Source organism: Chanos chanos, chromosome 6 (genome assembly GCF_902362185.1).
Source record: "Chanos chanos chromosome 6, fChaCha1.1, whole genome shotgun sequence".
NCBI lineage: Eukaryota > Metazoa > Chordata > Actinopteri > Gonorynchiformes > Chanidae > Chanos > Chanos chanos.
This window is the reverse complement of record NC_044500.1, coordinates 17480040-17498098: the sequence shown is the minus strand read 5'-3', so window position 1 is coordinate 17498098 and position 18059 is coordinate 17480040. Positions and strand designations below refer to the sequence as shown.

Below are 18059 nucleotides of genomic sequence, written 5' to 3'. Positions count from 1 at the left end.
CATGTGGCTATAAACAGTACTGCAAGAAAAATGCCACATCAATGCAGAGAGAAAAAGGCCTAACTAGAAAATACTGTAGTTCCTTCAGAGTTTAAAAATCATCAGTACGCCAATGAATAGACGAAATAATCAGACCAAAATACAGTGAACTAGATCAACAGGGCATTTTCTGTTGTTTTGTTTACCTTCTGAAGGGCAAGGAGAAAAGAGCAAACATCACCCTGGTTTATTTTCAAAGCATAAGTAGGCACAAATTTCACACATTTCAATTTACAATCTTGCGCACCCTTTTTGTTCAGGAGAAAAATGGTCAGTAGCTGTTCTACGGTTGGTTGCTTTTGTTTTTTTTTTTGTTTTTTTTTAATCTATTAATACAGATAGCCAAACATTTTCAACAAGCTTAAAGGGGGAAAAGAACATAGGCAATTTAGCATTTCTTCTCACATCCAAGTTCAGATAAAAGTTTGACTCAAAGGACTAGTTCGGGCACCTCTGCTGTTTCACAGACGTACATTTAACAATGCAACAATTTCGACATCTGCCAAAGGGAGACTCAGAGTGTATGTGAACAAACGAGAATACCTCTTTCAGCCTTTTTTCCCCCCTCTCTATTTGGTACATTAAACAGAAGCAGCACATCTGAGTGACTGTGCTGTATGTTACAACAGCACTGAAAAAGAGCACTAAATACTGATGAATAAGCTACGGAAGAGTACACCCAAATCTTCTACACTGCTGAAAACAAACAAAAAAAGATGACAAAGGTTAGATAATTGTGCTAAGCCACCCTTAAAAAAAAAACAACAAAAAAAAAATATCAGTCTGGGGTGAGGATGTTGTGAGGACAGGTTGATTGTATTCTGTCGGATGTATATAATGAGCTTTCCAAACTTCACCACATTAATGTCAGAGCTACACCAAGCTAAAGGCCATAAATGTTACTATGTGTACAAAAATAAAACATTTCAAAGAGTTGTGGCTTGCCCTTTGAGACAAAGGTTATGTCACAGCAGCAGCAGAACAATCTCCTGGCCATTTCTGAATCTCTGCACACGCACATACTCTTTGTCACACACACACACAATCATGCACACATACAACTTCATACACTCTCACATAGTCTCGTGAAGTGGAAAAAAACTGAACATAACTACAACGGTTTCAACAGAATCTACTTCAAAATGAGACATTTGAAAGTTGCATTTCAATTAACATGAATCAAGTACCAGTCTAAATCCACAGATTTATACATTTTTCTCCAAGTATATATAGATCTTTCTAGAAAACAGACATGGCTTAAATTAACAGATACACGAAAGACTTAAAATGGCTTCTTTCCCCCGTTCCCATTTACTTTTCCAATAAAAAAAAAAAAAAAAAAAAATCATTAATTTTATGGGACATGTATTTGTCAAGCTACAAAGGCCAGCTGAGAACAAGCATCTGTAAAAGTTTCATGTACGTAGTTTGTTTTCACCAAGTGCTCTTACCCAGTCAGATTTTGGGCAAAGCAGAAGAACAACACTGACCGTGCAGGTCACAACAGTTATGTCATTCGATGTGAAATATGACTCTTAAAGCTGATGTTATATAGCACATTTTTCTTTCTGGATCTCTATGAATTTAGTAAAGGGTGTAAAAAAAACCAAAACAAAACAAAAAAAACAAAATCACCTGAGATTTTGGGCAGGCTTTGTTGAGAAGCAGAGATATGTGGGGGGAGGGGGGGGGTAGGTCTATCACATTTCTGGGGGAGGGGTGGGTAATTTTTGGGGTGGGGGGGTAGAGGGTTGGATGATGGTCATGGACTCAGATATATGAAGGGGCAGATAGACATATGGGTGGGGGGAGGGGGGGGGGTTATGGATAATGAATAAGGCTCTGGTAATAACAATGTCATGGTCATCCTTGGTCATCTGCAGCCTCATTCATTCATTTACACTGGCAGACAAAAAAAAACAAACAAAAAAAAAAACAAAAAACAGTCGCATTCTCCGCACTCCCTCTATGGGGCCTCGGACAGGCCCTTGCATTGCACTTTTTTTTTCCCCAAACGCTGGTTTTACGCTCCTTATTACTGTTAATAACTGAACAGAGCACACAGACAAATTTTCCCTGACTGCCCTGGCCCTCCCCTTTCACAATTTTCGTGGTTACACTAGACGGCTTGGTTCTTAGGTCCACAGGTTCAAGCAGGTGGCTGTTGCATTGTGGCCTCCCCGCCCCTCTGTCTGAGAGACGGGGGGGGGGGGGGGGGGGGGGGGTGTGCGGCATTAATCATCGATGGGGATTTTGTCGTCCAGTTCTGGCTGACTGTCCTCTGGCTGTTCCTCAGCTTTCCCAGATTCCTGAAGCTGCTGCCGCCTCTGGACCTCTGCCTTTAGGTTCTCCAAGTCCTTTTGGCTGCACAGGACCGGGTACAGACAAGCCGTTAAGTTATTTAAACCAGTCACAAAGCACATGAATCCAGGATTGACACAACAAACAAACATCAGGCCTGTTTGATGCTTAAATAGTATTGTTATCTTATAATGTTATATTAAATATATTTTATTGCATGCTCAATATTCCACTGCACAATAAGCAAAGCAGGTGCCGTAATAGATGGTGCGAATTAAAAAGATCCTGTGTTGAAATGATGAGTGTGTGACCTTTTCGCAATAGCTTTAATTATTTCGGTATCCGTGCCTGGGCCTTGTTTGGTTTAGAGGGTTTTTACCTACCTTAAAGGAATGAAGATGATTCCGTTAATGATGTTGAGCTGCTCCAGGACGCTAGCCATGCTCGGAGCTGTGAACTAAACCGAGACAGGACAACACGTGTAAATTAAGAAAAGGAAAACTGTTTCCTAATGACAACTGACACAAGAGAATGTAAATAGGAGAAAGAGAACGCTGAGAGAGCTGCTGACTTTGAGAGGCATGATGCTAGCATTGGAACCGTTCTTATAGATCTCGTTCATGGTTCTCTGTAAAGCCACAGCCTGCTGAGTGAGGTACTTCAGGTACTCGGAGCTCTCCTTTGTCTTCTCATGGGCTTCTCCAACCTGACAAATCAAAACCAAATGGAATTTTGTCAGTCTTATGGGTTTGGATTCTATTCCATCTTCTCTGTAACATATTCTTGTGTGTGTGTGTGTGTGTGTGTGTGTGTGTGTGTGTGTGTGTGTGTGAGAGAGAGAGAGGAGTTACCTGGTTTTTGTAGATGGTGTAACCCTCCTTCTCGTGTTGCAGTGCTGAGCGGAACTCAGCTTTACTCTCATACACTCTTGCCACCAGGTGATGACTGATGGGAGAAAGGGCAGCATTAGAGACCTGGGGTGAAACTGGGTTTGTGTTTCAGGGGTGTCACATACATGACTATTTGTATGAACTGCTGACACTGAGTGTGTGTGAGATGAAAGCAATTTGAACTGATTTCTATAACCTGAAACCCTCCACCTGTACTGAAAGTATATGTATGTATGTATGCGTGTGCATCTGTGTGTGTGTGTGTGTGCGCGCATCTGTGTGTAAGGTTGTGGGAGAAGGGGAATAGGGATCTTACCTGAGTGCTACTTTGAGAGAACGGGGACCGTGGTATTTGGAGTTGATGGCTAAGGCGTTCTCTAAGAAGCGCAGAGACAGATCATACTCCATCACTCCGTGCAGCACCAGGCCAATATTGCTCTACGGTACGAAAGAAAAAACAGAAATAAATAAATAAACAAAAACAGTTAAGGGACAGACAATGCTTTCAAACTGTTTGGGCTTCCAAATGACCTACAGTGGACAGTCCCGAACATAAACTTGCACAAACACACTTACATCCAAGAGCGCCATCTCAGGATGGTCCTCCCCACACACCAGGAGCATGAGGTAGCGTGCACGGTACAGCAGCTTCAGGGCAGTGGACAACTGCCCGTTGGCAAAGCAGTACAAAGCCAAATGCATCTGTAGGATGGGAAAACGCAGAAATGGAAGCAGTTGAGATAACTGTAGATCACTGCCCAGCTGTTAAGAAAAAAAAAAACAAAGCAAAAAAACAATAGAAAGTGTTCGAGGCGTCGGCTTAAACTCACATATTCTTGAATAGTGTTGGGATGCTCAATACCCAGCACTCTCTCGCTCATCAGAACAGCCTTCTGCTGGTTACTGAGGGCCTAAAACAAACAAACAAAAACACAAAGTTGAGATTATGAGTTGATTTGACATTCAGCTCAGGGACAATATCCATACGTGTAAATGGGTGTTTTTGTGTTAAGGCAGGTCAGGTACCTCTGGGTGGTCTCCCATGATGTAGTTGAGACGAGCCAGCAGACGCAGACAGGCACAGATCTCCACATGCATAGCTCCATACACGTTATTAAACAGGTTCAAGGCCTCGTTAATCAGCTCACAGCCCTCCTTAAGGAAACCTGGTCAACGGAAAACCGCCGCTCATTAAAACGTGACTCCACGAAAATGAACAAACACTTACAGATTTTGGCACAAGAGGAATAAGTGAATAAGTGAAGACACCATATAAAACTAGACTGCATTATTACAATGAGTAGAATCAGTCAGAATGAATGGGAAGAAACAAATGCATTTCAGAAGCATTTTCTTCTTCATCAAGCAGATGCTTGCAACTAAACTAGACCATCTGTAACACATATTTTAGAACAGTCTCTACCAAGAAGTCAATCACTTGCATAAATGGCATTATCTATGCTTTCTTAAAAGAGTTTCACCTTGTTGCACTTTAGCCTGTCCACTCTGGAAGAAATGGAAGGCGTCTGAGGCTTTGGGGTTGACATGTTTAACCACGGGGAAGATGTTCAGGATGTCCTCCTCAGTAAAGGCAGGCTTGTGGCGGCTGTCGAAGTTGTACTCCTTTAATAGGATCTGTGGAGAGAACCAACAACAACAAAAAAAACAACACATCAGCCAGGGGACAGGAGAGAGCAGCCGTGAGAAGCTAGTACGGAGGGGGACGAAGACGGAGGGAACGGAGGAGAGCGTTACCTGGATGCCAGTCTTAATGGAGATTTCTCGTAGCAAGGTGATCTTCTGCAGTCCGTATTTCTCCACGGCCTGATCCACACTCTCACTGCAAACATAAACAGACAGACATGAAGAGAGCTCTTCACACAAGAGTCACTTCATCGAGCCTGACCATAACAACAACTGAGTCATAACAATTTGAAGGAGCTACAGGGTTCCTAGCATTCGTGAGGGTTCAGGAAAGCACTACTTGACAGAGCCAAAATGTCATTTCAGGGTATTTACAAGGGCCAGATAGAGTTTTCTTTTTTTTTTTTTTTTTAATGACTGGGAAAACATTCCTCACCATTGCATACTGAAGTGATAGTAGCTCTGGGCCTCAGTCACAATGCTCTTCCAGAGCTCGCTGGGCGTCAGACTGGCCCAGGCCGTGTTGTCCCCGCCACCAGGGACCCTGTTACGCCTCTTGCGATTCTTTCTGCGCGACACTAACTCGTCCGCAGGGAGATGGGCGACAGCATCTGGGAAGGAGCTGAGGAGGCAGTTCAGGAAATGGCTCACAGCAGCAGAGAGAGCAGAAAGCTCCACACCCTGAAAACACAGTAAGCACAAATGTAATTCATATGATAATGAGTTCACAAGATGTACACGCTGCCAAGTCTTTCATAAAAAAGAAAAACTGTTGACAGTGATGATTTTTTTTTTTTTTTTACATATTTTATTGTTATGTTAGAAACTAACCTGTAGATATGTCTTGAAGATATGTTTTGCACATCTTGTGATCAGCTCAGTAATTCCTATTCTCTGTAAAACAGGGGAAAAGAAAACACCTTCAGGCAACATGACTTTGATACCAACGCACTGCTCTCTGTCTGGTTCAAGAGACTCTTACAGCGTATCTGGTTTGTGATGTCATACTTACATAGAAATGTTCAAGTTGTGCTTTTGCTGGAGTCTTGTCCACAAACTCCAGTACAGTGCCAAGGTAACGTGCATTAATACCACGCTGATGGAGGGCCTCCGCCAGTGTGGCACCATCCATAGGCAAAGCACTATGGTCTAAACAGTCCTTCACCTGTACACGCCAACAAACACAAAACAGTTATAGTGTGATCTGGCTGAACAAGAAGGGAAAAAAAAAAAAAAGAAAAAAACATTCTGTTCATTTCAGATCAACAAATTGATCTGGATGAATTTAGTTGACTGAACGGTTTTAGTTGTAATCAGTAGGGCTTTTTATCCTCACTCACCAGGGAAGGGATCTGACAGGATACAAGGAACGCTGCGGCATCTTTAAGGAGCTGTTTCTGTTTCTGGATGTCATCAGCGCTATCTTCTGGGAATCGTACTCCTACGTTCAAGAAGTGTCAAGATTCAGTGTGACTGTCTAACTACAAAGCACATCTCTGTGGACAACGGTTACTTTTTTTTTTTAACCCCCCGCGCGCTCTCATACCTGGAGAGAAAATGTCGGGGTTGAAGCGAATGTCGAAGGAGGTGTTGCTGATGGAGCCGACGGCTTTGCAGGCATTCAGGACCACCTCTCGACTTTTGGGGTCTGTGAACAGAGGAGAGGCAGGAAGGTCTACATCATCACTAGCAAAAAGGCAACAGACAATCAACCAATCAAATCAACCACAACATAGAATGATTACACACCAAATTTACAATGATTTCACAGCAATTGAACCCGAACACAATGAATCAAGCACTGTTTCACTCTGAGGTTAGACAGTCATCACACTGATTAAGCTCTGCACGCAAAATATTCAATTATTTCCACTTGGAGAGCCCAGACCCTGGTTATTAACGCACAGCAGTGTTAAGGGAAGGGAGTGAGACCGTGTAAAAAGGAGAGAAGAAAGGAGAAGAGGTCCACATGGGGCGGAGCCTAAATCTCATCACGCCAATCAGGGAGATCCACTCTCTCCAAAGAGGAGCGCAGGGCAGAACAGGGACACACAGCATGGCGGAGAGATGCACCAAAGACACCAGTGGGTGTCCATGAGGCACTACAGGTAAAGCCGAGACACTCATACGGGAAGTCTGCTCAGGAGAAGGACAAACAGACAAGGCCTGAGACTAAACAGAGGGAAGTGGAAATGAGATCAGAAGCTGAGGAGGCATGTCTCTGCCCGCTGTGTGTTTTCCCTGTTTTTCCTCTGGCTCCAATTTGGTGTTTTTTTGGTTTTTTTTGGTTCTCGCCAGACATACCAATACCGGATCCGTCTTCGGATGCTAAGGATTCAGCTAGCTCTTTGGCCTGAGCCAGTCCCGGGATATTTTCCTCAGCCTCCTTACCCTCCAAGGGACTGTCACATCCCCCATTCTGACTCTCACTGGCCGCAGGCTCCAGGGTTCCATTGGTGGTCGCCGTGTCTTGGGTGGCGGGGGTCTGCTCGGCGTCAGCGGATGTCGGGATTTCGGGTGTTGAAGCTGATGGGGTTTCTGTTTCAGCTTCGGGAACCGGTGTGGATTCGGGGGTTGTTGTGGTTTCAGGTGTGGTGCTGACCTCAGGGGTTGTGGTAGTCTCTGAAGCCTCAGGGGAAGCTGTAGGTGTGCTCTGAGTCTCTGTGATGTTGCTGGAAGGCTCTGGTACAGTGGTTCCGCTCTCAGGCAAGGCTGTCATCTTGTTCTCTTTATTTGCTTTTTGCTGCATCAGCTGGAGAGCTGCCATCTTCATAAAGAGGAGGTACCTGTAAAGAGGAGCATATAAACGGAATATTCATGAATTAAACATTCATTGCAGTTAAACCGCAATGAACCCTATCTCCAAGGAATAGCCAAATGGTTGTCCTACTGAATATCATTTTAATATTACATATGTCTATACATGTATATGATCCAAGCTAAAAGCAGCAAAGGTGGGGGCTTGGAAAAACGAACAGGTAATAAGACTGGGACAATGTCTGGGGGGACTTTCAGGTCCATACCTGTGCTCTACAAAGGCCTCGATAAGTTCCTGACGTAGGCAGGCCAGACGGTGACGGTGTTGCCGAGGGAAGCCCAGCCTTTGGCTTTCCGGCGCAAGCTCTTCCCCTTCAACAGGCAGGAAGTTGAGGTCCGGAGGGAAGGTGCGAAGAAGGTCCAGGATGTAATGGCGGCCGTCGTTTCCAATGATGCCCTTGCACTCGACGGAAGAGCAGAGCTCCACCGCGTTCTCCTTCTCGTTGAGAACGGCATGGCGTTGCACCTTCAGCGGCCGGCTGGTTTTCTCCAATAGCTCCAAGTACTTGGGGTGTGACACCACAGTTTTTCCAAAGTCAATGGAGCCATATATGACGCTCTGTTCCTGTTCGCGTTCCAGGATGCCAGGGATGATGGACTGAGCCGTAACACGGTAGCCCCTGTAGTCCACGACCACAGTACCCAGGGTGTAGAGTCCTTCAACGTCTACCGCGCCATACGCCCGTACCCCGTTCAGGTCGTTGGTGGGGGCGGCGTGGGCAGCGGCGTCCCCCCCGAGCTCTCTGTAGTGGTCCCGCACATCAAAGCCCAAACTGAAGAAGATGTTGTTCCAGATAAACATCTGCATGCGCGTCTCCTCCCCGGGGTTGATCGCCATGACGTTGCCGTCGATCACGGCCATCGCTCCACGAGTGGCTGCGGCGGCAAAGTCGCTGTGCACCTGAAAAGCCAAGAGTAAAAAGTCAGAGGTTGAAGTTGACAGACGAGACAAGGGGACGCAAGGCTGAACGTGGTCTCTGCTAATTTACCTTGAATATGGCTCTCTCTCGCAGCAAGCGTTCTGGGAGGTTCTTGCGAGGCAGCTCTCTGGTTGTCTGGAGCTCCTCGTTCCAGTCACGAGTCTACAAATGAAACAGTGAGACTTTTAAAAACCAAACAGCCCTCCTGGTGTTCGTTAACTTGCAGTGTCAAATCACAAAGCTTTAGAGCGTACCTGACCAGGTATATGCTCCTCATAGCCGAGGCGGGACGTGTAGGCGTCCTCGGCTCTCACACAGTCCATAGCATGGTCAATCTGAGGAGCGGTCCAACTGTAAACCTGAAACGGTGTAGCTATCCTCTCAAACGGATGTCTTTGGACCCTGTGACACACAAAACCCACATCAGTATCACTCAGCCAAAATATGTATAATAAGTATAGAAGTTTAATGAGCAGTTTTGTAAACTGAAATGTATTTTCGAAAATATCTGGAGAGTTTATTTTAAGCCCACTGTATGGAAAATAGACAGTAATGAAGGGGTTTGTTCCTTTACATGCACTTCTGTTTAAATATAGGAAAATGATGGACAGTTCTGGGATAATTGTGTGATATAATGCTGAAGTCTGTGGGTGGAGATGATTTAGTTCTTGCCTCTTCTTCTGCAGGGCGGTGAAGTTCTTCTTGAAGGCGGGGCTGATCTGGCTCAGGAGTTCCACTAAAGAGTGACTCAGGAAACTGGGGTTGGCTGGCTTGGGGTTGAAGGTGTAGGTGGTGGACCTGAAATAGCCATCATAAAAATTACAGCACATGATCAGCCAAAGTGTTGAGCATACCTGCTTTCCATGAGTGAGAACATGCCAAAAAAAAAAACTGAAAACATCCTAGAAACCTTCCCTTCTGATCTGAAGTTAGCAAACAGCTAGCATTTGAATTAAATCGTGAGCTTCACCTGCTACAATCACACACTTTTGTACCTCTTTACCACACACTCTTGTACAATAAATAAACTAATAAATTAGTAAATGAATACATGCGAGGATGCTAGCAACAGCAGTGGACCACATCACTGTCGTCTCCCTGACTGAGACTGTACTCACTGGTTGAGGTAGAATCCGCGGGTTGAGGCAGTGATGCTGACGTGCCGCTCCTCCACAGTCACTACATACAGGTACATAAGATCGCCGTGCATCTTTCTGTTACCAGGCGGTGGGTTCCAGCCACTCATCGTCAGGACCTTCAGACACTGCAGTGGCTGCCAGGAGAGAGGAGACAGCATTACACAGCTAGCTAAGAATACTACTATGTACAGACCTTTTTATAGAAACTTTTTATTGAAAATGAATGAGGACCCCCCCCCCCCCCCCCCCTTGACTGAGCCAAGCTGTTTCTACCTTCCAGTCTTTGTTCTGTGGCTGAAGGGGGGCTAGGGGGCGATCTTTGCTGCCAGGCAGGATGTGCTCAGGAGGGGTGCAGTCAATCTGCTCCAGATCGCTGCCCTTCTTCTTGCGTTTCCCACTGTCTGTATGAGCGTAAAGCACAAAGAACACACTTTACACACATATGGACACACCAAAACAGGAGAACAACACTTTCAATAGCTAATCCTTGAGATAAAAAAGAACAAAGGCCCAGAAATGACAATTTCCCACTTACCTCCTAGATCCCCATCAGTGAAGACACTGAGGAAGGAGAGAGAGTTGCAGTCCACTCCATTGTAGGCATCAGAGGGATCCAGGCTCTTCAGCAGATCTCTAATGTGGCGTACGTGAATACGAGCTTCACGCACTGTATATGGCTCTGAAAGTAAAAATGTAAAAATGTGATGTCAGGTACATTTGCATGGACTCAACATTGCTCGGTGTGGTTACGAGTAGGCACAGTAAAGCACTGTAAGCCTTACCTTCAACTACTTTGAGTAAAGAGCCTTCCTGGAGGCCCTCGATGGACTTGAGCTCAGCAAAGTTGTCTAGAACATTCCCGTCCAATTGCAACGAGAAACAGGTACGGTGGCAGGTGTCCTCTCGGTCCATAAGCACCTGGTGGATCTCCTGCACCATTTCTTGTGGAGATACCTGAGCACAAGTAAAGAGAGAGGGTGAGTTAGCGTAAGAAGGCTCGATGAGATATGGTTCTTTGTCATATTGCTTCACAATGAGACCAAAGAGCGATGTGGCTGGTTGTACCTGCAAGTCAAAAGGTTCTGTGCCCGGGGCTTGGATCTTCACGGTGAAGCCAGTGTCCTGGATCACGATCACCTCTTGTTCACTGGGCTCCTCTCCCGGGTCTGCATCACCACTGCCATCTTGCTTAGACTCCGCCTCCTCTGTCTGATCGTGACCCCCATCCCCATTCATCACTGCTGCTCCAACACTGTGTCCTATCGACAAGTGGACAAGAGGTGGCGTTTCCATTAGAAAAGACAAAAGATTTTTTTTTTTTTTCCACACAATATCTCAGGTCAATAGGCCGGTTTTGTGTAGAGATTGGTAGTATATCAGCTGTGACCAAACTAACGCTATGTGTGAACCAGGATTTTGAACTCTGAAACCAGCCAACAAAAAGCTTGAAGGTAATCTTCTGTCAAGCTTGGCTACACTCCATGCTATTCAAGCTCTCCAAAGCTCTGAAGGGTTGCCATGGTGTTCTCCACGGTAACAGCATGAGCCCCAAATCAGGAGTGGGCATTCCAGAGATGCTTCACTGCAGACTGTTGCCCGACCTGGGTTGCGCCTCTTACATGTAGTTCTCCATATTTAAGATCCCAGAATATTCAGTTAAAACAACAGCACCAGGGTAAGAAGGCAGAGAAGTGATTCGTGCCCAAACTTTTTGTTTAGCAAAAACATTCGCCGACCACCCTCAAGGCCACAGCTGTGTCTCTGGCTATTTACGACGGGTTTGAAAAGACACACTGTTTTCTTTCAGACAACTGTGGCTTGTCCTTGGTTCTCCCCAAGGTTAACAAGATGTCAAGGCTGTAGGGACTTCAGAGAAACAAACAGCCAGCCTCCACTGCCCAGACTGAAGCAGTGCAGGAGAGGAAGAAAGCCAGACTAACTTTCCAGACTAAGCGTTTTCAGAGTCTGAAGATAATTCAACATTACTTGTGGCTTCTATGATTAAGGTAGAATCTTACGTGAACCGTCTGGGCTACCAGGCTTGGGAAATTAGGAGTGTGTGACCTTTCTTTTAGGGATACAAGGGATTGCCCTCATAGATCTCCTCGCCTCATTCCTCCTTGGTAAAGGAGGGATTTAAGAAGTCGAGAGCTGAAATCCCTCTGTCCATCCAAGTCTCTTCCATTCACAGGAGAGCTACTGCTTTTTTTGCTGCCAAAATCACACCTCAGGCTGAAGATAAAAGGTAAAAAGTACTTTAAGGTAAAATGGGGGGAAAAAAAGCATGCTGAAACTGCACATTAAAAAAAGAGGCTTGAAAGTGGAGCAATACAAAGTGATATTGCTGAGAGCTGAAACTAGAGCAAAGTTTGAGTTTGGCAGGTTTGAGATTTCACATTGCACAACTCCAGTCCAATCCATGGTGTCCTTCAATTCTCCATTTTTATGCGAGCTGAATAAAGCTCAGTCACAGGATTCTCTTTCCCACTCACTGTGACTGGAATTCTACAAATAAATATGTCCGGAATGATCAGAAAATCCACTGGGTACATGAGAAAAAACATTCTGTCTCTCAGAGTGTCTTCAGAAATGGAAGATTCCTCTACAATCTCTAATATACAACATCCTTTACATTCCCTTAATAAAACTGTGCTGTTTACCACATTTCAGTATTTTTTTAGTTGTACAAATCCAAATTAGCATAATGTTAATGTTCCAACATACTGTGACTGTGAATAGAATGTATACTTAATATGCATTTAATTATGCTAACTAAATATGCAGTTAAACAAGTAGTTACTGGTCTAAAATAGCACTTAATACAAACTGAATGAGATAAAGATTTATATCTGCCCAGACAATACTGTGCAATAAGGTTTAAACATGATACAATATCCTACCCATATCTAAACCGAAAAAAAGAGGGGAATGAACCAAATCAGTGAATGAAATCTGTTGGGTTAATATGCAGCAAGTGGATTGGATCTTCCATGTGAATCATTCTCAGAGGACAGTTGTGTAGACCTACCCAGAATGTCTCAATCACACACCGCTGTTTCTGGGTCAAAGAGTGAGGCCTCCGATAGAAGAACCGAACATGATCAACCAAAACACAATACTTACAGTCCATTTAAAGAGTTACCTTCTTTCTCCCGTTTCCGCTGGGTGCCATGTTTGACTGTTCAGCTCTCAGACTACTGCAGGCTAATCCTTATTAGCTATTGTTAGATTTCAAAAAGAAAGGCCTGCTTTGTCCAGACTGAATACAGAACGACTACCTCATATACCTCCTCTAAAACTAAACTGAATAATCTCACATTTCTGCCTAATTTTACTGGATGCTGCTTCTATTTCTACACATGACTGAAACTGGAATGAGACTGTCACTGATAAAACGGCTTTAAAGAAATAGCCATTTCTATGATAACAAGAAATAGTTAGCTTGTCGTTCATCATCAAAAGGGAAAAAAAGCTATTTTTGTCTATACAGTATTAATGGAGTGTCGCTTTCAAAATGGAATTCCACATAGGACTGAGACAATGGGCCCCTGGGAATTATGAAGTCAGCTTTAATGTGCAGCTCTGCGGCCAGGTCCCCAGCAAGGTGCTGTCAGACATGAGTGGTCAGATCTACAAGGCATACTGCCAAAACAGTTACTAAGACTGAAGAACACCTTTGTACCACTCACACAAGAGCCAGTGAATTGTCACTTCAGGTATGGTTCCACTGACTCAGTAAATCAAAGAAATTATTGAGGGAACTCCTAACTATTCAAGGGCCCTGAAAGAGAATTCAAAAGTGACCAACAGTCCCAAGATGAATGATTCCGTTGGGCAAATTCTGCTTTCAAGCCAACTTTACAGGTCAAAAAAATAAGACTTGGCCTAATTTTCTACCTAATGAAAAACTGATGCATTAGTTTGTTAGTCAGTCTAAAAAGGGCTGATGTGTATGGTACTTGCCTGCCCACTCACTGCACAACCAGAAGCAATGCTGTCAGAGGAATTGCATGACACGTCTGTGTTCTCTAAATCAATGAAGTAAAATGCACTGACAGAATTCATTCTGAGGTGTAGAGCAAGAATAGTTACACTGCGACCATGAACTAGGTGCACATAAACCAAAATGGCAGAGCTGTTGCCAAGTAAAACGGTTACATCAAGTACAGTGACACAGGCATGACAATTGCGCGAGACAATAGTGCAAGCTTAGTGAATCATTAAGAGAACTGACTGACATATATCACATATATCCATAAGCGGCAATGACAGTGTATCCCAAAGTCCTTGTTAAACGGGACACAGAATGCGGCTAGCTTCGATAGACCGCTAAAGTTGTATAACTTCCAAAGTAAGGGCCATTAAAATTAATAATATATCAATTGGCAAAAAATACAGTTCTGTTGCAATCACAGTATCCATTTTATCGGATACTAATCTGACTCAGGAGAAGGTTGTCAAAGAGACACTTACCGCGAAATAGTCTGTATGATTGATAGGTTGCTATAACCTTCTATCGGCATACATGCAACATGACTTTGTTTGAACGGCTACTTCCGCTTCCCGGTCGCGGAACATTCAACCTTTCCAGTTCAAGATTTGAGGGGGAGTTAAGAGGAGATGATCCATGCGGACCGGGTAAGCACGGCCTAATCATGGCCTGTTCTCCATAAATCCACAGGACAATGTAATATTATAAACAACTAAGAAAGTAATATAGTTATAAATACAAACGTTCGCTTAAAATAAGAAATGTGCTCATTACAGCCCCCTTTCCTCCAAAGAAATGTTGTGTTCCACTGAAGGTGACCTTCAGCTCATTCGTTTGTGCACGCCGTTACAGAACATGTGCGTCAAGACCTGGCAGAGTTCGATAACGGCAAAGTTATGATGTAGTAGGATACCAAGGCTATCGTCAATACTTTGCATTTAAAATTAAATGCAGATATTATCATATTTTTACAATAACTTGTCACTTGTTCTTGAATGAGCTAACCTGACTGACAACAAAGGCCAAGACTTATATTTTTACTTAGATAGCAAAGATAACTAGCATAGCTGCGGCTACATTCGCCACTGTTTGTCAGAGCCGCGTATGTTCTTTTTATTAAATCAGACAATAACAACAATCTGAAACGTTTTTCAGTCACACCTTTTGTGTTATTTTGAATGTAAATGCACACACACGTCAACGCTGTTTTCGTTTGTGGGTGATGCTGGGCTTTCCATACAAAATGATCGCGAACCTGACACTGACACTGAGTTGCCATACAGTATAGTTGTTCACGTCGTCGCATCAGCTTACTGTAGCCACATGATACAGTTAACGAATATATTTTCATGCCAAGCGCTGATTATCCACGTTAAAGTACAAATATAACGTCAAAAATGTTCAAGCGTCCCATACAGATACAGCACGGCATCAGAAATACCCTGTCACGCAGGGTTAATTTAACATCATTTATAGATTTGTCACCCAAGATCGCCTATATCGTTGCAATCATGAGTGCTTTCACTTAATGGACAGCTTCCTATGACAACTGTGTTGAAAATCAGTGCCTCATATTTAAATCGCAGATGTCGCAGTCGTCGTGTTAAATGTTTAGTTTGTTTTGCAGAGCTTAGTTTGTGTCAAGAGGTCTGTATCTTACGGTCCGTACAGAAGACATGGAGACAAGCAGTGATATATGTGGGGAGAAAAGCTGCCAGCACTAAGGATCATGGCTAATATTCTTACAAGCTAACAAACTTAGGTTAAGTTAGCCGGGTAAGCGTTGCTCCAAAACTCTATCCAAGTGTCCAAGATGGCTTTCTGATAGGTTAATATCTGCGAAACACTCAATAACTCAGACTTAATTCAGTCACTTCAGTGTTTATCATATTAACACAACAATGACAACATATATAGTAAACAGTCGCAATAATGCACCTGAAGTTAGCCACGACGTGAAAGCTGTTGCATGCAGTAGAGGGCAGCTGGGTTACAAGCTAATTAGCCTCAGAGCTAGCCTGCTGTATTGGCTGCAGAGCAAAAAATAATAGCGGCATACTGTTCGGTGTCTTTGCGTTAACATCCTTAGTAGCAACGAGCTTGTCTCTACAATGATTTAGGTGCTGTGCTGCGCACATTCAAGTGTATAAAATCTAGACAAATAATTTCTGAGATTATTTCATGTTTCTCTTCACCCTCACTATGTGTTCTGCTGTTCATAAACTAGTTGTTCACTAAGTTCATTCCGTCTAATAAAATCAATGTGTCAATCAGATATATTAACACGTCTTACCGCAAGCACAAGGATCCTTCAGGTTTGCCTTGTTATCCGTCTTTTCTGACGTCTCGCTGTCCTGGCCAAGATCAACAGAGTTGCAGCTCGGGACTGATGCTGGGATGTCATCCGTTTTACTAACCATGGTTTGGCTCCCAGAATGCTAACCTGTTTTAAACTACGCAACAGAAATCCGTTGCCGAGGGCTGTGATGTGGATCTTTACAATGGCCTTCGTCGGTGGACGGGTTAGCTAGCTACATGCAGAGACTCCAACATTACAAAAACAACTTCACTTTGGAAGAAGGACAGAGCCAGAATTGGCTGTCACACGTGGTTTCTCCTCCTCTTGACCTCTTTGCCTTTGTATTTCTCCCACCCCCCGAACGCACGGCTACGGCAAGCCCATTGTCCCATGTCGTACATTGTAAAACCGAAGTCTTTAAGTGCAAATTAACATTGCACTGAAGAACTGATTTAGTTTTGCTCAACTTATTGCACAAACTCCAAATGTTTCGTATATGTAGCATTGGTAGTTTATGCTCATGTTGCAATGAGCTTTGCCTGTTCCATATCATTAAACAGAGGATTTTCCACTTACAAAGAAATGGTAAAAGCAAGCAAGGATTCTTCTCAGACTGACACTCTACATGGGGCAGTTATGGGCTGATTGTATTAACGGTGTCTGTTCCTGTGATGGAACGTTTTGTAAATTCCATCAGTGTATGGAGATTGCCACAATGATTAGTGTATGGAAAAGCTATTCAGGGCTTTCCACACCATACAGTCTTGCTGTTTACATAGTTGAGGGCTGGTATGATGAATTGATACCCCTTGACTCCTTGAAAGACAAGAATCAGATAGTAACTAAGCAGCATGTCAGCACTCTCCCCTTAGTTTGTTTCTTTCTTTGTTAATGGACAAAAACAGGTTTCAGTATAAACAGCTGGGACTCTCTATCAAACCTCATTGGTGTCCAAGAAAGTTTTGGGAGGTTAGTGAAACGTGCAATTGCTATTAATTAGTAATCTTTTACAAATTAGAAAACTTTAGACATAATACTTACACTCATCTGTTAAAAAAAATAGTTTTCCATAAAGTAAGAAGTGTGAGAGTACCCATACAATTTAGTTTATAGTTTTAGTTTATAAGACTAGTTTATATTTGTGTTGTAGACAATATTTTTTTCACAGTATCCTAAGACATTAACCCACTGGTGTTAGAGTTGCCAAACCTTTCTTTTTTGGATTCAGTAAATAATTACTGCACCACAGACCATCAGATTTAGTCAAAGTTTATTAAAATAAGTGATACATTATATACCCATACTTTAAGCAAACACAGTATGTACGGTAAAACCAAAAATTGGGGAAGAGTTAACTGAAGATCTAAGACTCCACCCTTTAAGTTCTGATTAAGTGCCTTCCATTTTATGTGCAAAAGGGGGGGGGGGATAAGTATTATTGCTAGAAAACAAATGTATGTAAGAAAAAGAGGAGGCATCCTTGTTACCATATGCAGAATGTGATCATTTCCCTTGTGTTGACTTTGGAACTGAATGTACTGCACTCTTCTCTTGAAGTCCACTCATCATTTTTGTCACTAGCAGAAAAAAATCTTTAGAGACTTTCAAATACTTTGTTCCCCCTCTACTGAACACATATTCTCATACACCTGCCTGAATTATTTTGGAAGAAGCAGATACCTTTTTTTTAATGATCATGCCATTAGAGAAGGGACATTTGAATCTACACAAATACATTTAAGGCTATGAGTACATTGCTGAGTGATACAAAATCCTCGAGAGATTCTCAGGCCCATTAGTGGAAGAACATCACATTCTGAGACTCCAGATCGTTATTGATTCCTCATCAATGTGGATTATAAATGTTCTGGATATAAATAGATCCGTCTAACATGCACCATATGCCCAGATAAGAACGGATAAGAATGGTTTGGAAACATACCATTATCCATTAAAAAGGACTTATATTCAAATCGACACATCATTTCACAGAGGTACACCCTTTCATCATGTACTGTA

The 18059-nt window shown here is 43.3% G+C and overlaps 1 protein-coding gene across 2 annotated transcripts; it reads right to left on the bottom strand.

Moving 5' to 3' along the window:
* Positions 1 to 1859: 1859 nt before the first annotated feature.
* cluha (CLUH binding protein of NUMT mRNA a) lies at positions 1860 to 16307 on the bottom strand. 2 transcript variants are annotated; one of them, XM_030776850.1, is made up of 26 exons: positions 16035 to 16307; positions 10816 to 11009; positions 10533 to 10704; positions 10286 to 10429; positions 10024 to 10151; positions 9730 to 9884; positions 9284 to 9409; positions 8866 to 9013; positions 8681 to 8773; positions 7898 to 8592; positions 7179 to 7660; positions 6421 to 6522; positions 6215 to 6315; positions 5887 to 6039; positions 5706 to 5768; positions 5311 to 5555; positions 4986 to 5070; positions 4712 to 4865; positions 4257 to 4396; positions 4061 to 4141; positions 3807 to 3932; positions 3547 to 3668; positions 3192 to 3285; positions 2912 to 3046; positions 2724 to 2797; positions 1860 to 2403 (listed from the first exon to the last, which is right to left on the bottom strand). In XM_030776850.1, the coding sequence occupies exons 1-26, from the start codon at positions 16159 to 16161 to the stop codon at positions 2274 to 2276; spliced, it is 4269 nt and encodes a 1422-aa protein (XP_030632710.1). In that variant the 5' UTR covers positions 16162 to 16307; the 3' UTR covers positions 1860 to 2273. The 2 variants fall into 2 exon arrangements, with proteins under 2 accessions (XP_030632710.1, XP_030632711.1); XM_030776851.1 differs by having other exon boundaries at positions 7266 to 7660.
* Positions 16308 to 18059: the final 1752 nt, after the last annotated feature.